The sequence below is a fragment of the Camelus bactrianus genome, chromosome 2 (assembly GCF_048773025.1).
Source record: "Camelus bactrianus isolate YW-2024 breed Bactrian camel chromosome 2, ASM4877302v1, whole genome shotgun sequence".
NCBI classification, from domain to species: domain Eukaryota; kingdom Metazoa; phylum Chordata; class Mammalia; order Artiodactyla; family Camelidae; genus Camelus; species Camelus bactrianus.
Window position 1 is genome coordinate 102,731,777 of NC_133540.1, and position 25,714 is coordinate 102,757,490.

Genomic DNA, 25,714 nt, shown 5'->3' on the forward strand with positions numbered 1-25,714 from the left:
AATTCTGAAAGGTCTTGTTCTCTGGTAATTCCAGATTGAAGACAAAAATTTCTTATCCCAGTGCCTGATATTAAAAGTAATATTTCAATGGCTTATGGAAATACAAACATTGAATTAAATGCTAACATTGGGGGGAAATGAAATACAATAAATAGAGAACTCAACATTTTCATTTCTACATTTTGTTGTTCAATGTGTCATAGAATCCCCTGGTAACAATATGAAATATTTAGCATGTTTGTAGGGGATGTTTTTCATTTCTTTGTGGTGGGATGTTTTTCATTTCTATGTGGTAGGATTTTTTAAAAACACTACTGATAGTCCTCAGTAACTCATTACCTTGGGGTTTAGTTTCAGCTGCTCTGCCGGGGTTGTTTCCTTATTAAATAAGATGTGTGGCTAGCCCCCAAAGCCCTGTCGGAAGGGCCTTGAATAAGTATCTTTGAATTATTGGCTTTTTAATTTTTTTTGTAATGTGATTCATTGATATTCTAGAAGATAAACCTGTTCATTATTAGCCTTGTTTGTTTTTAATTTAGAAGAGTTAAATTGTATTTTGTTAAACTTCATTAGCTTCTCAAGCAAGCAATGTGAATGCCGCTTGCATTCTGCAAACCTTGCTGTAGTCACTTATCTCACTGCTGCTAGAGTAACACGTTGAGATGAGTTCTCGTTCTGCAGTGGATAATACTTCTTTAGAAATGGTGTCAGATCACAGTCATGATTGATGAATTGCTTGGATTTGCTCCTGTTTGCCTGTTGCTGCTTTAATTTGTTGGTGATGTTTGAATCTGCCACCTCCCATCTCTAACCCACCAGTTTCCTTGCTGCGGGCTATTGTGACTAATGACAAAATGATTCCAAACTGAATCATTCCTTAAAATTCAAATGAAGCTTAGGTGCTTTTCTCATTTGTAACCACTGTGTGTCTGCTGAATACTGATGGAACCACTCAACACTCTGTATGAAACACGACGCCACTCTCACTGACACATTAGTTGTTCCAAAACTTGAAGGCTGTGTAAATATTATTCCTAGTGAGTCCTGTGCCACGGAGGTCAGCGGGTTTCTCAATCTTTTTATTGTTTGTCATCATGGAAAATGACAACTACTTTTTACATAGCAGACCTTGAGCCCTCAGTACAAAATAACTTGAGTATCATTTGGCTGCTTGGCAGACAGCAAAGATGTAAGCCTCAAATCAGTCTAATTCTGCTTTCCTTTATATAGGTTCTGATATTTAGAGTCTTGAGACTTCTTAGGCTTTTAGTCAGACTGGGGACTGAGTCAAAATGACTTCTACACCTTAGGCGCTATGGGCAATATTCTTGAACTATGCCTTATAAAGAAATAGTCACCTGAAGGTCAGATAGAAAGTTTCTGACACTTCCTCTTGCATTTGAAAAAGAATCTTGACTCTGTATTATATCCATTTCAGTGAAATTTATTAAAAAATGAAGTAGGTGCCTGCTGTGTGCATTAGCCTACAATGATTAATAAGATAATTTTATACCCTAGGAATAAAACATTTGATCTTTATTTTCAGATGCTAAGCCTAGTAGCACACTATGTACTGCTCCTTCCATTTTCATAAAGTCTCTTGTTTCACTGATTCTTTTTTTCCAGTCACCTTAGACTGATCCTGTCTCTTTGACTTGGTCCTATCACTCTTTCTTCTGGGCATTTTCTTCAAGTATTTGTTTACATTTCTTGGATATTTTATTACTTCTCTAATAATAGATGTTGTTAGAATATCATTTCAAACCATTGAAAACATGACTCATACAAATATGGAATGAACCTTTGTCCAAGTTTTGTCCAACTCATAAATTAAGGGAGGACCACTTAACTACTAAACTGGCTCAGAATTTTTTTGAGGAATGCATATAAGTAGCCATTAAAATAAAAAAAAATACTAGGATAAGGTTGCAAGATTAGATAGAAGTAGTTAATATCCTTCAGGGCAACAAAAACCATCATCTTTGGTGCTCTTTTCTACTGAAAAGGAATCCATAAGTTAATATGTGACATCACAATTTATTGGGGGGGGTGTCAAATCCAATGTTAAACAGCAAAATCAAACTCAAGTAAACTCAAATTCCCCTAGAGAATTAATAATCCTTTTTGAACAATGCTCCACAAAGACATTGGAGGAACCATGCTGTACTCCTTTTCAATTTATAAGTCTTGGAAAAATTTTTAAAGAACATCCTTGACTATTACAAACACATAACTAACACAGATAGACATAGTTTATTGAGTTCTTTAATGCCTCCTTCACATCTGTGCACCCGGAAGTTGAACAATGTGGCAGAACATTCAATGAGTAACTCACTGTTTGACTTTCCTCCAGTTATGACCTTTCTGCTGTTATCTTCCTTGACTGTAAAATGAGGAACTGGACTAAGGTGATCACTAGAAGCTCTTCTAGTTTTAAGGTATTGTTATTCTTTAAGAATGGGATTATAAAGGGCAAAATATCTTGGGCCTTTAGCTAGTGTATGGAGTTAGGCAACAGGGCCCCCTAATGGTCTTGAAATCTTGACAGACTCCCCCTCTAATTATCCCAGAATGTCTGAGAAACTTCCCCTCACAAGAGGTGTGGCAGTAGCTCTTGTTAGGACCCTTGGTTCAACTGGTTTATCTTCGTCATCTAGTGCCACAATAATGCTGTGTAACAAACAGCTACAAAGCCTCAGTGGCACAAAGGGCATTAACACAGAGAGGGAGGACAGATCAGTGCCATTTTTGTATTCAATCAACTATATTAGAACAGAATTCACAGCTGAGATTTTAGGATGTTCCAGGATTCTGATCTAGAGAGAGAGGACCAGGTCCCATAAATGTTCTTGTACTTCCTCCTGGGGTTCCGTTCAGTTACTTAGCGTTAGTTTCATCCTTTGACGTCTTACTTTTAAAATTCATTAGGCAGGATTAGAGCAGTGTTTGGTGCTAATTATTCTCTATTTCATATACCATGAGGCAAGACCCTTCTGAGGACTCTACCAAATGTGACACAAATGTTGAGATTTTCCAGTATGGCTGGCAGGAACATGCACAATTTCTGGCTTGGTGTGTGCTGGGTAGTGTTTCTTCTAATCCTTTCAGGTGGTTCTTTTTGCCTTGGGTAGTTACCTCACATCTGTGCTTAGCAAAAATGTCAGTGGAGACTCCAGATTTTTGAAGTTCTCTCTCTCTCTCTCTCTTTTTCCCTCAGCATGAGCTTCTCTGTTACTTTCTTCGGTAAACTCTAGCCACCTCGATTTCCTCAGATTCTCAGCTTCATCTCATCAGTTTAGGGAGTCTGTCAGATTGTTCCTGGATGTTCCTTTCCTGCACCACAGCATGCAAACTCAAGTTTGTTTCTTCTCTCTCAAAGCTTGTGTCCTGTGTTGTCTAATACCCAATTTTTTTTTTTTTGGTCATTTCATGCAGGAGAGTAAATTCAGTCCTGTTATTCCATTTTGGTCAGAAGTAGAAATCTCCAATTCTTAGAGTTTAGTCTAATGAAAAAATATGAGTTTCTAAAGATTATGGGCAACCCAACTTTTGGTGGAAGAAGGCAGTATGCGAATACAAGTCTATATTTGAAAATGTGTATTTCTCTTCTCCTTATCCAATAGGTCCATTATTACTTCCTTCCTTCCCTTCTTAGTATATTCGGCATGTTGCCACAGTTTGAACTTTCATTCTATTTCACTTTTTGTTGTATTTTTGACTGCGTCATGTGCATGGGTGTGCATATTATTTTGCCAATGACAGTGTAAGCTCTTTAAATTTTGTAGGTATACCTTATCCTTCTTTGTGTTTTCCACCATGTGTACAACATTTTAGCATTAATGCTAGTTAACTAATGATTATCTCTTTCTGTAAAGAGGGAGTCAAAATCTGAGGATTAATTAGATGGCATTTACCATGTGCTTTGTAGAGGAAAAGTGCAAGGTAAATAATGATACCTTTAGCTTTTAGGCTGATGTCAACTTTGGTTTTCATTGTCTCTACCCAATTAGGTGCCATAAGTTAGACTGCAATTTCTCATGAGTTCAACTGCAAACTGATTAGAAGAATGCTCCAGGCTGACATGAAGAACACTTTCTAAATGTTTCAGATTCTGCTTGGGTTCTGCATGTTGTGAGGCTTTTTTTTTTTTTTTTTTTTTTCTTCTCTACTCAAGGAACTTGGAGCCATAGTTCACAAGTATATGAGATGTGGGCTGAACACTTTCAACCTGCTTGATAAGTGTAGTATTGAAAACAGATTCTATTTGTAGAATAAACATTTCTCTGTAAAGTGAACTGACAACTAATTATGTATAATATATAATATTATCTGTAAAATTCCTTGCAGGCTGGCTCTGTCTGATCACCCACTTCTGAGCTCTTCTTCTTCCCCTCTTTCTCCTCTACTTCTCCATCTCCTCACACACCATTTATTTCATAAAATGGTAGAAGAGGATAGAAACACCAATTATCATATACCCTTAGTATAACTTAGGATAGACATAATGAAGGAGGAAAAGTTGTTGCAAAAAAAAAATCATTGTATCTTCGGAAGACAGGCATGACTATTTTGGGAATCATTTGAGCAATTACTTTCCTTCATTAGTATGAACCATCTATAGTTGGCTATATGGTTATTTATCATTCCTGCCAAAAAGTAAGGAGAATTAATTTTAATGTTTACCATCTGTGTCCAAATAGTCTTGTTCTACACATAAAATAATTTTATGAAAATTAGTGAACTCATTTCAACTTAAACACTATCGGTAAGTGGTTTGATCTCAGATATTTATGCAATAATATGGTGATGCTATTTATACATCTAATATGACATTTTGTTTAAGAATAATTTTCCTTTGTTCTGTTTATTAACTGTGGTGAGAAACTAAAATGCATTAGGATTTCTAGATTTTACAATAATGTGTATAATGGTCTCTGGAAGACCGAAAATAAATTCCAGGGATTTGGAAATTAAAGCTTTTGTAGTATCTGTCTTTTTCTAAGGAATGTCATGCACATTCAGGTGGTTATTATTGTTTTGTTTCTGTGCACAAAATAGATACAGTTCTTCCTGTTTGCAAAACATATACAAAATTCATTGGAATGCATACAACATATCAGAGAATATTATTTACAATAAAACTGAACAAAGAAATTGCACAGCTATAGTCCTGAACTCCTAAAGTAAAATCGAGTATAACTACAGTTTATAGTCCTAAAAGCCTAATCTTTCTTGTATAGATTAAAATTCTAATTATTTAAAAGAATGGGTAATATTTTGAAATAGAAGATTTTTGATTCAGAGTTCCAAATATATACATGCCCTTTTTTAGTTAGGTATTTTTAAGCTTTTACATCAAGCTGAGCAGCTATTGCATGTGAATAAAACTTTATTTTATGGAAATAGCTCATCTGTAATTATTTGATCCATTGAGATGTTGTATACATCTACATAAAGTTACCTAACCAATATAATTTTTGCTATGCCTTTTCAGAACGCAAATGCCAATCTGAATATGAGAAAAAGAACAAATGCCTTGGTTCACTCTGAACCTGATGTTGGCAACAGAACTGAGGTGGGAAACCATTTAAGCAAATCGTCCACGGTAGTCCAAGGATCTTCTGAAGCTACACAGTCTTACTTAGCTTCCAGTCCAAACCCGTTCAGCCATGCAAATGCAGCTGAGACTATATCTGCCGCCCGAGCAAGTCCATCTGCTCCTCCCTCTACTCCCGGTAGAACTGGGTATGTGCCCCGACAGGCTCCACTTGGATCTGCTTCTACCCAGCGTGCATTTGGATCAAGACTGGAGCGAATTAAGACCACAGTTAACAGCATAGGGGCTTCTGGGAAGTTGTCAGCCACCACTCCTCCCTCTGCTCCACCACCTTCTGGATCTGGCACAAGTAAAATAGATAAATATGCCCGCATTCTCTTTCCAGTAACATTTGGGGCATTTAATATGGTCTATTGGGTTGTTTATTTATCTAAGGACACCATGGAGAAATCAGAAAGTCTAATGTAATTTTGTTGCTATAGGAATTTCCTAAAAGATGATGAACTTAATGCAGAATGTCTTTTTAAATGTTTTTAAAGATTAAACAATTGTTCTTTACTAAAATAAAAATGCTATGTAGTTTTTCCATTTAAAAAATCCAAGCCAGTCATTGGGAGAGTTAATTAATTCCTCAGTGAAGGGAAAGTGAGCCGTCTTTCATTTCAGAAAGATGATTTAAATAGAATCAATTCAGCATTCAGATTAGACGGAATACAGACCATCCTGGGAAGTTGGGACAAGAGAAATAGGGCTATTAGAAATCAGTGGTGCATATTTATGCATTGAAATTTTAAAACAGACAATGGCATTTTTTAATATACACTCTGAATATCAACCAACCACCCTAAGTTTCCCAGTGACACTGCTCTTAATCAGAATTATTGGATATTATATGCAGTGACCTTCGGAGATCCTCTTAGTATCTGCAAGAAAAGGATTTTCCCTGTTACATGAAACCTTTTAAAAAGGAAAATGGAACACAACAAATACTGACAAAGAGCGTGCAACTTCTGTTGCAACAAAGACAGAGACCAAGGAAGATGTACTCTGTCATATGTTGGCCAAAAAGGACTTAACAGTTGACTTGAAAATGTGTGCTTCGAGCCAAAGGTTAACTCAGTGTATGAATTCTTTTTGATAATAGTTCATTCAGTTATGTATTCTTTCAACATATAGTTATTCAGAGCCTTCTGTGTTCCAGGCACTATGCTAGACACTCTCTCTAGAAAAGGTCTTTCACCTTTATCTGCAATTTTACGCAATTAGTAGAGCAGTCAATGCATGCTGATGAACCATGAGCTAGCAGAGGACTCCACATTCTTTCACGGAGGAAATTTAGTTGGAGTCTGACAACAGATTCAAAATATTTGTTTCTCCTTTATGGATAGAGGATGACAAGTACATTGTCCACATAGCCATTTTTGAGATTAGTACACATTAGCACAACTTCAGCAATTGACTTCGAAGTATAAGAAAAATGTACAGATTGTTCTCTACGTGAAAAACACTGTGTACCTCAAAGTAGATATCTGGGCACTGTAAGACCTGATAGATTACCTTTCTCAAATTTGATCAGAATCACTGAACAGAATTTGATCAGAATCACAGAATCATCAGAATCAGGAATTCAATACAAGGCCTTTTAGATGCTTCTCCAAGCTGGTGAAACGCTAAGCTTCTAGGGAGCTCTTGTGTCCATAGTTCTGTATTTCTGGGCAGTTTTGTGTTTATTTTGGGAGAGTTTTTGTATAGTTTCATAAGGAAGGTGAGTATTTTAAAATTAAAAGAACAGCAAGGGAATGGAGTAAAACAATCATAGCCAAGGGCTAGGATGCTGCTGACTCTGTTATGCAATTTATCAGGATTTTCATGTGCTGATTTTTCTTTTTCATTAGGTAGGCTTAACAACTTAATTGAATTTTTTGCAGCTGTCCTATGCCGCTAAATCTAGGTCTAGTTTTTTGTGCGTGTGTGTGTGTGTGTTACTTCCAAGATTTTTCTTCTGTTTTTCTCCCTTTCTGATTTGGGTTGTGTCAATGAATGTGTTTTGGCTGTTTGGGGAACATTTTGATAGAAATGTCCACCTTGCAAACAGGATCTCCTATTTTTTTAGAAAAGAAATTATATTAATTGATTGGCATTAGTTTTTTAGTTGTTGCATTACCTTGGAATGGTTGTATATGAGACCTGTAAAATGTGCAAATGCCAAATATTAATTGTGAGTCATATCTGAGAATTCCTTCTTGGCTATGTCTCTAGGTATTTCCTAGAATTGTCAGTAATTTTAAGGCTGAAGAATACTTTAGAAACCATCCAATCCAAACCTCTCGTTTACAAATTGCTGCCAGTAATATGAAGTCCAGTAAAGTGTGTATATGTGTATATATTTAATAAAGAGTACTTATACAAAAAAGCTGATAATAAATTATTTCATGAATGTGAGTAGATTTCTAGCCCTAAGAACAATGCTTGAAATTGTGGTCAGAAGCTGTGGTTGTTCTTTATTCCAACAAAATGACCTTATTTCTTTGGTGAGGAAAGCACTCTTTGTCTATTGATCTATTCTTGAGAAATATTTCATTGGCTTCCTTTTTTAAAAAGAATTCTTCTCCTATAAATGTTTACAGTTCTCAAAGGGATAAAAATAAGTGATTTTTGATTTGTAGATCCATGATGTAAGTGAACTCATAGTTTTTTCCTTATCTTTGTATATGAAGATTTTTAAATAAATCAGGTAGCTAAACAAAGACAAAGGACAAAATTAACCAAAGATTCTTAATTGTTGCTTGGGAGAATAAATTGACCAGAATGTGTAATCATTAGTACAAAAAGGAATTATTTCAACTGAACACAGTGTCAGTACTAAAAATGTAGAATGTGTTTTCCTTAACTGAATTCCATCAAATTAATTCAAATTAATTTTTTGTTGTGGTCATTGTTTCTATCTTTTCAGTCACTCAGAGCTACATTAACTACTTTTGTGAAGAACCAGTCTCTTTTCACCATAAGGAAATGTCACAACAGTCATTAGGAGAGCTCAAAAGTCCTGGCAATTTGCAAAGAAGAATAGCTGAGAATGGTATCTTTGTATGTCTCTATCTTTTAAAGATGAAATTCAAAATTGTTTCATTCACTACCAGTATCTCTATTCTGGTTTTCAACTCCAAGTTGGCCACTAACTGCTACATAATTACTTCCAGTTTCCTCCATGCAAGACTAGGTATGATAATATATTTACATGATTAATCCACAGTTAAAAATGACTTGCATTTGTGTATATACAGAGTATTTGGATAATGTTTATTTTAAATTGGACCTCACAAGTCTTGAATTAGAGTTGGCAGATAATAGAGATGTCCATCTTTTACAGGTGGACATGAATCATAGAGAAGTCAGTGACAGAGATAAAAGCACAGAGCTAGAATGATCTTTGGAAGGTCATTTTTCAGTCATTAAAAAAAATAAAGATATCTGCAAAAATCCATGATGACCAAAATATCCCCATTTTAAATAAATATAGTATCAGGATTAATATTTTTTCATTTTTCCTCAGACTTGGCATGGTCCTGATATAAAAGGGTGGGAAAAGGCTGCACGTGATTTTATGACTGTTGATGGGGAGATGGGGAAAAAAACAGTGATTGCAGAAAGGGCTTCACAGAAACATTAAAATGAATTTTGTAGAATAATTTGGAGTTCTTGGCCCCCCCACTTCCTCCCAGAAACAAACAACAAAAGGACATTTTCACTACCAACTGAAGCAAGAAAAGGGATATAGATTTGGAACTTCAAGGGGAATGCTTACTACAAATAGTTCAGGATATTGGGAGGGAAGGTGAATGCGGGAAAGTGAGGGCTGATGATGGAAAGACCTGCTGGGGCAGATTGGAGAGAGTTTTATGTAAATTACTAAAGAAATGAGACGTGATCCTGGATCAGTGGTAATTTGCTGAAAATCTTGCAGGATAAGAGATGACAGTGAACATGCTATGCTTCTGTTTTAGAGAAGTCATCTGATCGCTGTAGGAGCTACAGGATGGAGGGCCTTGAATCTAGAGGTAGGGTAAGAATTGAGAGATCTCATTTTTCTTTTCTTTCTTAATTAACCATTGCCTTCTAATTCTTTTTTTTTTTTATCCAATGACTTCATTGTCATTTGTAAAAATGATATGTGATTGTTGAAAATAAAGATAGGTATTGCAGAAAATTAAAAATTCTCAAAATTGTTACTATCTCATGAATATCATGCTATCACGTATAAGATGTTTGTATTGAAGAGCAGATTGATTAAAAGACAGAATATTGTAAATTTAGGGCCAAATATGCCATATATGAATGCTGTTAAATAATTTTAAAAAACATGAAATTTATCTTTATTTCAATTTAAGATAAAAGTATAAGGGTGAAACTGAAGAAATGATTGAAATTAGATAGTTTTAATTAAAGCAAGACATATCAGGGACACTGTGTCTTTTTATTCCAGGTTTCAGACTTTATTTCAGGAAAGATTTTTCCCTATTGCATGTCTAAGTAATTTTTTTTCAGAATGTTCTTTTTTTTTCTATAACTACTTAAAGTATTCTCTATATTCACTTGTATATTTTTTAAAAATATTGCCAACTTTTGTCAGTTGTAACCCAAGTGAGTTTTCAGTTATGTTTATTTTGTAATCTCTAAAGTGATTTTCAACTTCATAATGGCTTTATTCTTTTCCCTTGTTTTCTTGGTCTGTGCTATTTCATTTTTTTCATTTCTCTGCTTGTTTTTATAATCTCTATTAAAATATTACCTTTGAGCTTCTCACTCTATTAATGAGGTCATGTTTATAGTTTATTTGAGACTACAGAGAATTATCTGTATACATTTCTTCTTTGTTTCCTGAAGAGGTTTTTTTCTCTGGTATGAACTTCATCTGCTTTTGCATTGAGTTTTTCCTTCTTTGCCTATGTGCCAGGCTGGTATCTGTCTATTAATCACTGAATGAAGCCAGCTATTTACTGAACTGTAGTGTGGGAAGCGGTGGGAGAATGAATCAGATCAGCCCACAGCAGCTATTTAAATTTCAGGTTTCAAACCCACCTTCCCAAATTTCTTTTATCCTCTGCCCAGGGACCATATCTTGTCTCTGTTTTTGACATCGGGGTGGTCTACGTGGCTCACAGTGTAAAACTCCCTCAGTTTTATTTTCTCCGTGTTATTAGTGCTCTCGTGGTCCTCACCACTTCTTCCTGCTTTCCTACACTAAGGCTGGTAGTCCACGTTACCCAGCAGCCTGTTTCACAGCTGTCAAATAGAATCGACCAGCAATTTTTCTTTCCTCCCATATTCTACCATGTGGGAGTATATAACTGGAAACCAGTGAAGATGGGACTATGTTTGTGTCTTGCCTTTTCATGCTTCATATCATGGTGGCTTCAAATAGTCATTGGAGGACACCTGAGCACCATGACACTTAGTGAAATCTACATCCTATCAAGATATGTATCAGTCAGTAGTTTTTCTCCTGTTAATGCCTCTTAACTTGAGAAGTTATTTATTAGAGTTCATCATCAATTGTAATTATGGATGTGGTTTTCATTTTTTCCCCAATATGTCTTTATTATCAGTTTTTTGGAGGGATTTCATAGAAGAGGAGTGAATTATAAAAGTTTTTATTTCATCCTTTTAAACTGAATCACCGTCTATGATTTTTATTTCCATTAGATCAGGATGGACCAAAGTATCTTTTACTGATATCTTTTCCTGACAATCAGAGCTACTTGCTTTTTCCCTTCTGCTCATCAGGTGTCACTGGAATCAGGTATTAAATCAGGATTAAATCTGTGATAACACAGTTGATAGTAAGCTCTTCCCTTTGGGGGAAGGAAAAGAAACCATAATAACAGAAGATATTATTGTAGTTAACCTTTGACTGACAGTATTTTTCAGCCCTCTGTATTTGTGAAGGGAGGCCTGCATTCCATCTCTGCAGATGTTTGCTGTTATAAAGGAACATGTTTGTGGTCATTTTACTGATTGTGGACATTGTTTCCTCATTCAAATATGCAATAAATCAGAGCTTTCATTTTTTAAGATATATATATAAATTATTGTTGATTGATGAGGCAACATTTTATGACTTTAAGGGAGTTTCACTTATAAATTGAATTAAAATCCAGTTTTCATGCAAAGCCATATTCTATACTATAAGACATTGAATGGCCATAGTAAATAAGAAGTTAAATTTTCCACTGGTTTATCTTTAACAATGAAAACTTGATAATTTTCTGCTAAAAATGTTGAGAACTGAAGAAAAAATAAAGTATTCTGTTTGGTTTTTCAGTTGGAATGCTGTAGAAACTGAGGAATAAAAGCTTATCTGCCTGCCCTCTAAATCATTTTAAGTTGTGTGTTTAATTGTACAATTGAAAATATTCCATATTATGAAATTAAAGAAAAATAATGATGTGTATTTTATCATATCATAAGAACTAAATTTATTATTCTTTAAGCTTCATTATTCTTGCTCAAACAGAATAGCAAATAATAAAAAGTGTGATATTTAAAACATTTCAAAATTTGTAAGAGATACAGGGTTTTGATTTCAGGAGAATACAGTTTTCTTACAAACTACAAATTCCTGGAGCATATAGCAATCACATTTGCCCCTCTGAAATTAATGATTTTTCTGTGTAAGAGTATTACTGTGGAAAATGATAATGCGGAGCACATAATCATTATGATTTTGTTTTGGCAGATATGTCTTGAAAAGAAGGATATTATCAAATGTTGGTTTAGTATTTTAAAATAATTGAGCACGAAATGATTTCTTTTAATGCTGTCTCTTTAAGCAAATTTCCCTTGCTTCTCAAAGCTAAACTTATCACTAGTTGTAATGAACTTCCTTTGCTTCTTAAAAACAAAATTTATACCTGAGTATATAGCATGGACAATACTTCATGTTTCAGTTTCCACTGGAGAATGAGTATTTAAAATATTTTCCTGGAGTCCCTAAAATACAAACATTGTATCTATCTGATTCCAGAGTGTAGCTCCAATACGTTTATCTTTTAAGTGTCTGTGATCAAATTTTATGGAAATTTTGATCTCTATTATTTTAAATATTCTAGAACAATTGTTGTCTGAAGAAAAAATTGATTTATACCTTAAAAAAAAGAGAACATACCTGAGAGAAAAAAGTTGACCACAGATGTTCCGCAACCTGTAGACATACGCACACATTCCTGTATGAATGCATACTAATAAAATGCATAGTATAAGTAGTTTTCTTTTTTGTTGTTGAATTTCATGACATATTAATTAATTCTCCTCCATGTTGAATTGTATTTGTTCAGTTAAATATGATTCTTGTTAGGGACTGAATGTCTGTGTCCTCCCAACATGCATGTGTTGAACCCCTACCCTGCCTGTGATGGTATTAGGAGGTGGTGCTTTGGGAGATAATTAGGATTGGATGAGGCCATAAGGGTAGAGCCCCCATGAATGGGACTAGCACCCTTATAAGAGTTACAAGAGCTTGCTTCCTTTTTCTGCTCTGCTACATGGAGATACAATGAGAAGTTGGCCATCTGCAACCTGGAAGAACCCAACCATGCTGGCACCTTGATCATGGCCTTTCAGCCTCCAGAACTGGAGAAATAACACTTCTGTCGTTTAAGCCATGGAGTGTATGGTATTCTGTTATAGCAGCCTGAACTGACTAAGGCAATTCCCTACTCTTGTGAGAACATTGCTATTAAATTTTTAACATTTAAAGGATTTAGCCCCTTTGTTGTGTAGTGATTTGTGTTATGCTTTTTATTTTTCAATTTCTGAAAGTCTCATTGATCATCAGATCCTATTTCCAACTGAATTGAATACTAGTTAGAAAGTGCCTGCCTTTTATTTTCAATATTAATGATAGAGAAGTACAGCTAGTTTAGAAGAAAGTGGAAATGAGAATCAAACAAACAAAGCTATTCTCAAACTCAAGCATGAATAGAGAGGTAGGAAAAATAAGTTAATAGGATACATATAGGTTTTATGACTTTTCAAATTGGATTCCATAAATTGTTTGAACTATATGGATTTTATTTGTCTTAATCTTCAATGAATAATTCCTATATAGCTCATAGTTAAAGGTTAATTCTCTTTCTGACTAATTGGAAGCAGAAACTCAATGCTGGCCACTTGGTTATGAAAATACACCCTGGGTGGTTCAGTCATTGTGAACTTACTTACAATGTTACCTAATCAGTATTATTGTGCTGTGTGCATTTTGAAAATTAATCTCTCTCCTGGGGAAAATTATATGAAATTCTTGCTATTATATTCTAGTATGTTTTCTTGATGTCAAATATGCATCCATCATCCAAGTTCTTAAATGCTATCCCTCTCATTTTATTTTGGAGGATGTAAAATAATGTCATCCATTTAACATTGTTTTGGGTTATGTTCTCATTTAAAAACTCCTCAGGGTAACATTCATCAACTTGGTGTTCTGGGCAAACAGATTCATGAATCTGTATCATTAGTATTAAGATAAATGCTAATCAGTGGTATCATTTATTAAGTAAGGCCCGTATGTCTGTCTGCTTGTGGAATAATATTATTGTCAAGATGCCCCGTGTGCATTTATCAGTTGAAAACTAAACAGATGGATACAAGTGTACTTTTAACAGAGGGAGCTATTTCATTTGGCATTTATTCCAACATTCTGATACCTTTCCATTTCTTCCTTCAGTTTCCTGCAATTTTATTTCCTCACCCATTAGTAACAACTTAATGTGGTTTGGTGCCAAAACTCCTTCCCTCCTAGTTTATGGTGTTCCTACCCGTGTCATGGAGAGAAGGGAATACAAATCTGTTTTTCTCCTGAATGCAAAATGGGAAGGGTAAAGATATCATTCTATTTTTGCGTATTTTCAAATGCATACTTTTCTAACCAATATATCATATAATATCTAATAATCCTCCATAAATGAGAACGATATATTCTTTACTCATAAATAAGACTAGGTCTAATGTTTCTTTTAGCAGAAAAGCAAATGTGAAGGGGGAAGCTATTGCTTTTTTATTTTGGAAAAGGTTGCATTGTGAATAGAATAATACCTTCTGGCGACTCTAAGAATAAACCGTAGAATTGAAAATGCCCCGTAGAGATTGTGCTAACTGAATTATTCAAATATGTCCCTTAAAGAGCAGATCTACAATGCTGGCATTCATCATAGAGGTTGAGTGATATGTAATCCATTTTTCATTACACAATTACTCCTTGCGTTTCTGCTCAAGTGGTGGCCTTATTTAGCTCCTTGATCTCATGTTTGCAGCCCCCTCATTCTACATGCTGATGTCAGAATATTTCCTTTCATTTCACACTTGCCTTTGAATCTCAATTGATTGGCTCTCCATCACCTTTGAGATAAAATATGAATCCTTACCATGATATTCAGGACAAAACACAATCCAACTCTAATGTCACCTTCACCCTCTCCTTCCACCTATTCTATGATCTAGCCACCCAGGCAACATGAAATTCTCTGGACATATTCTGTGTGGCCATACATTGATGTCTTTTCAACCTAAATCCTTTGCCACGATTGCCTTCTGCTCGTCTTGTTGACGACCGCCTATAAATCACAGCACTAATATCCCCTCTCACTGAGGCCATTTCTGATTCTCATTAGTATTAATTCATGGCATTTCTCCATGTTTTCTATCTCTTTTTTGTAGTAACTTTCATATGACATTATGATTATTTGATAACTTTTTTTTTATTGTAAAGTGACTATATTTGGATACTGGATGAAAGGGCCATGCTTCTTTAATACAAGTTCAGTTTTATTTCTTAAACTGAACAAGATTAAAATGAATATGCCCATTGTATTTATAAAAAGCTGAAGATCTTAGCATAGTGCTGGGCAATTTGTAGGTTTAGTTTATTAGATATTTGAATTTAGTTGATTGCCAAAAAGATCAGTAAGCCAACAATAGCTTTTCTTTATTCATACATTGTGATAAAATATTTAAAAGAAGTAGAATAAGCAAATTACTTCATACAATTCCAATTTAAGATTGTGTACTATGATGAAAACACCTGTTTTTTTAAAATGTGGGAATGTTTCTTCCCCCAGTTTTACTGAGATGTAATTGACATAGAGTGGTGTATAAGTTTAAGGCATGCAGTATAATGGTTTGACTTACCTACATCATGAAATGATTATGACAATAACTTTAGTGAACATCCATCATCTCATAGAGATACTAAACTAAAAAAATAGAAAAACAATTTTCCCTTGTGATGAGAACTCTCAGGATTTACTCTCTTAACAGCTTTTAACTATAACACAAGCAGTGTTAATTATCTTTATCATGTCTTACATTACATCCCTAGTATGTATTTATCTTATCATGTCCCCAGTTTGCACCTTTTGACTGCTTCCATTCAATTCCCCCTCCACCCATACCCCCCACCTCTGGTAACCACAAATTTATCTCTTTTTTTGTTTAAGTATAATTTACCTACAAGATTATGTTAGTTCCTGTTATACAACATAGTGATTCAGTATTTTTAAACATTTCAAAATGATCACCATGATAAGTTGTTGGTTATGATATGTCACCATAAAAAGATATATACATGTATATATTCCTTTTCATATTCTTTTTCATTATAAGCCATGACAAGGTATTGAATATAGTTCCCTGTGCAATACAGTAGGACCTTGTTTATCTATTTTATATACAGTAGTTTGTATCTGCTAATCCCAAACTCCTAATTTATCCCTCCCTTTCATCCTTCCCTCCTGGTAACTGTAAGTTTGTTTTCTACTTCTGTGAGTCTGTCTCTGTTTTGTAAATAACTTTATTTGTATCCTTTTTTTTTTTTTGATTCCACATATAAGTGATACCATATGGCATTTTTCTTTCTCTGTCTGACTTACTTCACTTAGTTTGATGATCTACAGGTCCATCCATGTTGCTGCAAATGACATTATTTTATTCTTTTTTATGGCTGAGTAGTATTTCATTATGTGTGTGTGTGTGTGTGTGTGTGTATCTTTTTTATCCAGTCATCTGTTGATGGACTTTCAGGTTGTTTCCATGTCTTGGCTATTGTAAACAGTCCTGCTATGAACACTAGGATGAATGTATCTTTTCAAATTACAGTTTCCACCAGATATATGCCAGGAGTGGGATTGCTGGATCATAGGGTAAGTCTGCTTTCAGGTTTTTTTTAAGAAATCTCCATACTGTTTTTCATAATAGCTGCACTAAATGACATTCCCACCAACAGTGTAGGAGGGTCCCCTTTTTTCCACACCGTCTCCAGCATTTATCATTTGTGAACCTTTTAATGATGGCTATTCTGACTGATGTGAGGCAATACTTTGTTGTAGTTTTGATTTGCATTTTTCAGATAATTAGCGATATTGAGTATTTTTTCATGTGCCTATTGGCCATCTGTAATGCTGTCAACTAAAGATATTACCACGGCTCTATAATCATAACTGACAGTTGATAGCATTTTGGAGGTGATTCAGACCTATATATTTCAAAGTTGTTGTCAGGTTGTATATTTTTGTTAAATAATAAATATAGCTTTACTTTCTTGACTGTTTTTTCCCACCTGTCACTTGGTAAAAGAAGATAAATAGAAAATAAAAAGGATCAGTTTCATACCCATATCACGGCTGAAAACTTTTTATGCCCCCTGAGAATTTTTGTTTGCCATTTAAGAGCTCATTTAGTGTCAAAATGTCATTAATTGTCAAAGTGATTCTTTGACAATAATCATGCTTTGAGCTAAAAACATGCCTTACTCAGACAATACAAACTGTTCTGAAATGAGTGCTCTGATAAGTAGCTGTAGGATAGAACTGGTTCCACTGGTTTCAGAAATTGAACATTGACATTCCATTGCCTTTTTATGAAAACCTTACTTTAGTGCATTGTGCCTGGCATGCTAGCATGTACCAAACTCATTCGTATAGTGAAATTAAGATGAAAAAGGTAGTATCAAGGAGGTAAGAGAGTGAGGAAAAATCAGAAACAGTGGCAAGAAATATTTTGAAAGAAGTTCCACAATAGTTTTTAAAGTTGGCCAGGAGCAGAATGAAATGAAATACTTTACAAAGCAGGGATGTCATTTCCCCACTTTTAGATCAGTTTTCAAATCTTATATAATTTAAAGTTAACCTTAGGCTACAGAAATAAGTTCAGATAATGGAGAAGACAGAATGAGAAGAGTCTTTTTCAACTAATATAACGTAATACATATTCCAGCTTGTTGCTGTTCTTATTTCTGAGTTGTTTGCACAGAAACATAGATATCTAGTGGTGTGGATAAAGTCAAATAGTTCCTGATCTAGCTACTTGTATTGAGTATTGTTGGTTTGGTAGATATAAATGCAAAACTAAGTCGGTCATTTCTCCTACCTGATTGGTAAGACGTGACTTCCTTAGAATACAAATTGATCTTTATATTATTATGCAGGAATAATTTAAAGATAGAAAAGAAGCTGTGGAAATGAAAATAGAATAGAGCAGAAATACTGAGGATATAAGGTATATAAAAGCAAAATTAACACTTTTAATTTAAAAAGTGGTTTGTTTCATTCCTTGTAACAACATGCCTTCCTCTTTGGGAATTCTAATTACCCCTGGCTATAAATACTTCAAGAACAGAAGACATGTGATCTAGTATTTTATTTTACTTTGTTTCGATGTTACTCTTAAGACTACATGATGTATGTCTGGATGGAATCTTATATACAAGTTATTCTTATTCATTTTTCTCATTTGAGGCAAGAAGCATGTCTGGTACTATGTAAGTAATGGAAAATATGTACATGATATTGATATATTTGTATATCAATAGTGTTGATTTTACTTTTAAATTTAATCTTTATAGTGTCTTCATAGTTTATATACGTCTTGCCATCTAATATGATGAAGCTGAAAATATTTTCAGTAAGTTCAATGAATGTTGGCGCAAATTATTACACAGGCACACACACACACAAACACACACACACAATATTGTAAATTGGAGACTGCAAACTGAGATACATAATATGACAATATACTACCTAGAGGTAGGTTAATGTAGTGGTGGTCCAGGGACTCTAGGACATAAGGATAATTATCTCGAGTGGTCCTGATGTTTAAATGAGTTGATTCATGTGACTATGTTTTGAAAAGTCTCTGGCTCATAGTTAAATGCTCAAAAAATGTTGGGTTTTAAACCAGTTATCTGTTGGGGCTTAACAAACTTCCCCAACAGTTGGTGGCTTGAAACAATTTATTATTTTTCCTTGTTGTTCTCTAGGCTCAACTGAGTGGCTGTCTCTTGGAGTCTCTCCTGCACTTGCAGTCAAATAGCAGGTGAAGATGGGGTCATCGGAATGTTTTTCCACTCCCAGGCCTGATGCCCAGACTGAGAGGGCTGCGAGCACGGTGGCTATTTGAGGATTTCTCTCTGTATGTGGCTACCTTGTGCCTTCTCATGGTGTGGCAGCCTCATAAGTCAGATTTCATTCAGGGTAGCTAGTTTTTCCCAGAGCAAGCTCCAAGAGACAGGAAGTGGAGGCAGCAAATCTATTAATGTCCATCCTACAAACTGGCACAAACCATGGTGTTTGTGCTGTATTCTCTAGGTCCAAATAGTTATAGAGTCCTCTCAGATTCAAGAAGTGTCAAAGAACTGTAGCCATCTCTAATCTGGCATGTATGTTAACATTATTCACCAGACTATTTGATGAAGACCAACTTTTTATGCCTTCTTGGGAGTTGATAACCTCTGTGGAATTTAGATCCATTTGCCCTAGATTCTCCACACTGTGATAAATATTTTTTAAAACAGCAACATGATATTTGGATAATTAGCTTTATAATCAGTACACAATTTCAACCTATGAAAAAATAACCCAAATTACCAATGCCCTTTGACCTGTGTCATTTGGTGTGCTGTTGTGTGCATTGCCATTACTTAATAGTCAAACAGATCCAGAGGGGATGACATAGAGGAAGAAACATGTGTCCTTCAATAAAATCCATAGAGGACACATATCTCTACATTTATAACACATGAAACAAGATTGTGAGAGAACTGGGTCACATGTGTTGCTCTCGGCAGGGTGTCAAACTTAGAAGTCATTCAGGTTCCGGGGAAAAGAGTTACCAGGGCAGAGTGGCTTCTTCCTAAACCTTAGCTAAAAATGGCAGCACAATTAAGTAAAGGTACTCTGAGCTTTGGGAGTGTGACGGTGGAGATATATCCTGCTGCTGCTAGTACACCATCCCCTTAACTGTCCCTTTATTTAGCTAATTGACTCCAGACCTTAGTGAGCTGGCAGTTGAGCTAGTAAGTGGCAGTTTGAAACATTTAAGTGGCAAAAATTGAAAAATTTTTAATTAGTCTTTGAGGTGCAGTACTACAAACTTAGCAAGCCATTCATATGACCTAAATAAATGGAGATATCAGTTCTGTCAAATCACCTGCAAACCACTGGTTTAAAAACAAAATAAAAACAAAAACTTGCCAGAAAGCAGTCTCTCTCAAAAAATCATGTGGATGTTCAAGCTGTAAGATTGTATAACTTAGTGTCATAGATTAAACACATCCTTTAAATGCTAACATTGTTAGATATTGTTTTAAACTTGAATCATTTCTTGATCAAGACATCTTTTATTACATTTTCTCCTAAATTCCATTGTTTGTTCCCTTTTTTATTCATATTGAACTCATACAATTGCAGTATGGCAGCCAGAATCACAGCACAGAGATCAAAAATCAACTTCTAAGTAAATTAATGTATTCATTTGCATTTCTTAAACACCATGAAGTGTATGCATACAATGGAAATGAACACTTCTTAAAATCCTTTTATCCCATCCTTTTCCCCATATTCCACAATTACTCCCATATCCTGGCCTCCAAAAGTATCCATAAATGCCTCCCCAAGACCTATGCCATGCACCTCTTGTCTTTTTACTCTGATTGCTTTCCACGTAGCTCTCCAGCTTATTTCTTACTCATATTCCCTTACAAAGAAAAGAATCAAACTGGCAATTGACAAAAATCTCTTTAGAGAGTTCCCATCACTCCTTCTCCCCAGTGTAGATTTCTGAGTGGGATCTAAACTGAGAAGTGTGTGAGGTGGTCGATATTTAGAGACAGGGGAGAGAGGAAAAAGAGAGGTAAGCACACTGTGCCCTTTCTCACTTCTGAGATTAAGCTCTGTGGTCAAACAAAACAAAATCTATGTAGTTAGAAATAACTGTAAAGGGAAGGAAGTAAACAAAATATATGTAGTTGGGTTAGAGATCTTCTCAAAGTGGACTTGCTTCCACTCCTTATCTAGAGAGTTCTGAAAGTGTCAGGCTCACAGAAACTTGCCACACAAAAGAATGTATATCCTATTTCTTGACATCTTTTCCAATATAGTGTTTATCCAAGATTTTATATTTTTGTTGAAAATCAGTATTTATGTTTGTATTCAAGGAAGTCAGAGAGGATTTGTTAGACCTTATTCTTCTGGCTTCTGCCATGATCTCATTTAGAAATGTGTGAAACCTGTAAACAAAATTCCAATGTTAACACAGTGCCAAAACTCAGTGACAATCAACAGTAGATTGTCTTTGGTCCTGATCTTTCCAGACCCAACACAACCAACATCTTTTTATTAAGAACGTAATGTTAAGACATTCACTAATAAAGCAAGGTAGTCTGGGACACTAGCGGCTCAGGACAGCTAGGAAACCAACTCTTTCTGGCCTTAGGTCATGTTGAACAAACTATCTGTTGCTGTTCTCCTTCTGTCCAGTTGGGTCCTGGTTCATGCATAAGCCTTTGAGAGGCAGAGGGCCTCCAGGCCTAAGATGCCAAAAAGTGGGCTCAGTGGAACATTGTAGAAAAGGGTACACAAAATCTGCCTGGGCAGCTGAGGCTAGTTCATGCTGCTCTTGAGTTCATGCACAGTAGTCTGAATGTTTTGACTACAGTTGTTCTGTCATTTACTGTGTATTATAAATACATAAATATTGTATTACTTAGTAAAACTTATTTTAATTGTGCAATAAGCCTTTTCATGAGCAATGAGCTTTAAAAAAAAGGACAGTGCATATTTAAAGAGATTTTAAATACTAAATTTCTGTTCTAAAGAAAGTTGATAAATAATATGTAAAGTGCACAAGATATGTCACTATCTCTCATCCACCATGAGAACATTAGTGATAGCACTGTGAAAACCAGAAGACACGGACTTGCAGAAGAATCATCAGCATCTACTTCAAAGAACAGCAGTTATTTTAAGACAACTGTGCTGGAAGATAAGAAATTAACACATACATGGCTGCAGAAGGTACCTGTACATCTAACATTGCAAAATAGACATTTCCTAATAGAGTAAACGACTATTCATCTACTTAGTTTTTCTTACTTTTAATCCCAAATTTTCTAGTGCCTGTAGGTTGAGACATTGGCTGCTACATAAGGCCAGTTTTATATCACTGCTATCAGATGCTTCAAGTAGAAAATAAGTTAAACAACTTCCAATGCTTTTCTTTTTAACCTGTTCAGTTCATGGAATCATATTAAAACTTGAAAATTCATTATTCAAAAGTAAAATGTCTGCTATTTTTGTGAATGTTATTTTATATTAAGTTAAAAGGATTGTATTTAAAATAAAATTATTTGCAGTAATATGAATTTAAATTGGGCAGGGCACAGGGTTATAGTCAAAAATACAAATTCTTATTGAGAAATGTATGGAATAACTATATCCTCAGAACTGGCTGTGATGTGCACAAAATTCACAAATGCATCCAAAGTGCAATTGACTTATAAGCTGTAATTGTCAAACTTTACAAATATTGTCACATATAGACATACCTTATTTCATTGTGCTTCACTTCATTACATTTTGCAGATACTTTATTTGTTACAAATTGAGGGTTTGTGGCAACTTTTCTTTGGGCAAGTCTATTAAAGCCATTTTTCCAAAAGCATTTGATCACTTCATGTCTTTGTGTCACCTTTTGGTAATTCTTGGAATATTTCAAACTTTTTCATTTTATTATAATTGTTATGGTGATCAGCGATCTTTGATGTTATTACTATGACGTGCTGAAGTCTCAGATGATGGTTAGCATTTTTTAGCAATAATGTATTTTTTAATAAAAGTATATACACTGGTTTTTTAGCTATAATGCTATTGCACATTAAAGAGATTACAGTATAGTGTAAACAAAACATATGCACTGGGAAACCAAAAAACTTGTGAGATGTCATTTATTTCAATATTTGCTTATGCAGTGGTCTGGAACTGAACCTACAATATCTCTGAGGTAAAGCCTGTATATAGTTAGCCATCAGTATATGCGAGTTTCACATCAGCAGATTCAACCAACCACAGACTGAAAATATTTGAAAAAAATTCCAGAAGTTTCCAAAAAGCAAAACTTAAACTTGCAGTGCACAGGCAGCTATTTACATAGCATTTACATTGTGTTAGATATTATAAGTAATCTAGAGATGATTTAAAGTATATGGCAAAATGTGCATAGATTATATGCACATACTATGCATTTTATAAAAGGAACTTGAGCATGCATTGAATTTAGTATCATGGGGGCTGCGGGCAGGAAGAGGGGTGTCACGGAACCAATTCCCCATGGATACCAACATGCCACTGTACATAACAATTGACGAAGCAAACTGCAAAACTTTTTGTGATAAAACTAGAATTGAGTACCCCCCCAAAAAAAGGAAAAAAAAAAGACTCAAACATAATAGTCTATATTCTCACTCTTTGGTTGCTCCTAAATAGGATTTTATAAATATTATATTCTCTAAAAATAAACTTTGTAAACAAAGTTAAATGGTTTACAAAGCTAATGAATTTCTTATAAACAAAACTTACAAAATTTTGTTGCGTTATTTTAAAAATCAGAGATCTTTAATTAACTCAAAAATTGTGCTAATAAAATTCAGATTTTAAAGATTTTGTATATTGCAGTTATTGAAAAAAAGCTTGTGACACAAGGAAGACATTTAAATTTACCTCTACAGCATCAAGGAACAACCGAAGCAAGTTTGGGTTTTAAACAATGTATAATTTAAGATTTAATTTTGAAATTATATAATTGTACTTTGGAATATTTTAACCCATATGAAGACTCTTTTGATGGAGCTCCTATTATAACAGAAGAAATTCACATTCTTAGAGAAATGGAAAGGCTTTCCAATTTGTAGGGTCTAAATCTGGCAAAACCTTCAAAAGAGTCATAAATAATGGAAAACTTATTTTATGATGTGGTGTCATACACATGTTTGCTGAAGATTGTTACCCTGAGTAGAGGCAAAAAGACAGTACATGAGACAATATTTATGTTGAAAATTTACATATTTTAAAATAAAAATAGAAATGAGATTGTCTGTTGAGCATAATTTCTGTGTTTATTTTCTTAATTTAAAATATTATCTACAGTTAACAGTGAAGGGAAGGTATCAAATTTTCCCATATATCAACCATAAAATACATATTTGAGAAGACTCTGGGCAATTAAAAAAATTAAAAACAATAATACCATATTAAAAAATTCAGAAAAATATTGTGACCCATTATTACAGACAATTAAGGCCAAAACATTGTTTAAAATACATCAACATGTGCCAAGAATGATCATTCTATGTTATTTTTAATGTTCACTTATCATTATGAAGACATTTTAAAGTTTTTGCCTAAATATAGTTATTTTAATTTTATATAATTTTATTTTACAAAATGAATTTTGAATTACGATTTTTATAAATCCACCAATATAAAATCTCAAAAACTTACAATTTTAATAAATTTTATGGCTCCCTTTCACTTTCAAGGATCCCCGTTTGGAAAACATTCTATGGTTACCATAATTAACAACCTGGCATGCTTAGGAGAAGTCAGATACACTACAAGACTTGTAGCTTCCTCTGTGGTTTCAGGCAATCTCAAAGCTCCCTTGTGACCAAGTGGGATTAAGACAGAGGACACTAATGAACTCATCTACAAAACAGAAACAGACTCACATAGTAAACAATCTCATAGTTACCAGGGGAAAGGGGGTGGGAAAGGATAAATCTGGGAGTTTGAGATATGCAAATGTTAACCACTGTATATAGGAACTATATTCAGTATCTTGTAATAACCTTTAATTAGAAATAATATGAAAATGAATACACACACATATATATATACACACACACACACACATACATGACTGGGACATTACGCAGTACACCAGAAATTAACACATTGTAACTGACTATACTTCAGTAGGAAAGAAAAAAAGAGAGAGAAAAAAAGAAAAAAAAGAAGAAAAAAGGAAAAAAGAAAAAAGAGAAAAAAGGAAAAAAGAAAAAAAGAAAAAAGAAAAAAGATGTAACAGAGAGAACAAAACAGAGTTTGCCAAAAGTTTGCTGTGACAAGGAAGGTAAAGATCAGAGACTGCATTATATTAACGGAACACTTACTCCCAAATCTGTTTCCTTCACTGTGGGGGAACACATAAGAACAACACGCCTACCGCTTCTCTGTCTTCTCACTTCTTCCCGTGGAGGCGGCAGTCCGTTATCTGATTGGCTAATTCAGAAAGAGGACGCCCCCCCCCCGTGCGTGACCCGCCCCTTCCTTTCCGCTTAGGGAGGAGCTATTCCCTAGGAAGTGCCCACTTGACTCCGCCTGCCGGGCTGTGAAGGTGACGGCGCCGAATTTGCCTCTGCGTCACCTTCCGTTGGAAGCGGTTTGTGCCGTGGTTGGTAAGTCTGTCTAGTTCTGGATCTCAGTGTCAGTAAACCTGCAGTTATAAGCCACAGCCTCCCGTATCTTCTCTAGCGGTTCAGAGGAAATTGTTTTTTGTTTTCCTGCTCCTTTTCTTGTTGTATTTCTCTCAGGGGAAAAGAGAGATGTTACTTATGGGACCCTCCTCACACCCAGACATCTAGCAAATAGAGAATAAAGGGAAAACGAAAAAGCGGAATTCCTTTCGTTTCGTTCATGTCGTGGAGTGTTTGTGGAGTAAAGCTTCTGGCGTGGCTAAAGTGAAAGCTGTGAAGCTTTGACAGTATTGGTCTAGGCCTGACCACGTATTTTCAGCTGTAGTGGGTTGTTGCAGCTTATGGCAGTTTCTTCCATA

The 25,714-nt window shown here is 34.9% G+C and overlaps 2 protein-coding genes across 2 annotated transcripts in view; both read left to right on the top strand.

The window, feature by feature from the left end:
- Positions 1–10,360, top strand: part of GABRA4 (gamma-aminobutyric acid type A receptor subunit alpha4) — a 66,863-nt gene extending 56,503 nt beyond the window's left edge. Inside the window, exon 9 of the mRNA XM_010962598.3 lies at positions 5,495–10,360. Within this exon, the coding sequence (XP_010960900.1) occupies positions 5,495–6,025 (531 nt within the window). The 3' untranslated portion in view covers positions 6,026–10,360. The remainder of the gene's footprint in view (positions 1–5,494) is intronic.
- A 14,865-nt stretch (positions 10,361–25,225) lies between these two features.
- The window catches only part of COX7B2 (cytochrome c oxidase subunit 7B2), a 112,262-nt gene continuing 111,773 nt past the window's right edge, over positions 25,226–25,714 (top strand). Inside the window, exon 1 of the mRNA XM_010962599.3 lies at positions 25,226–25,337. The gene's annotated coding sequence lies outside the window, so the exon portion shown is untranslated. The remainder of the gene's footprint in view (positions 25,338–25,714) is intronic.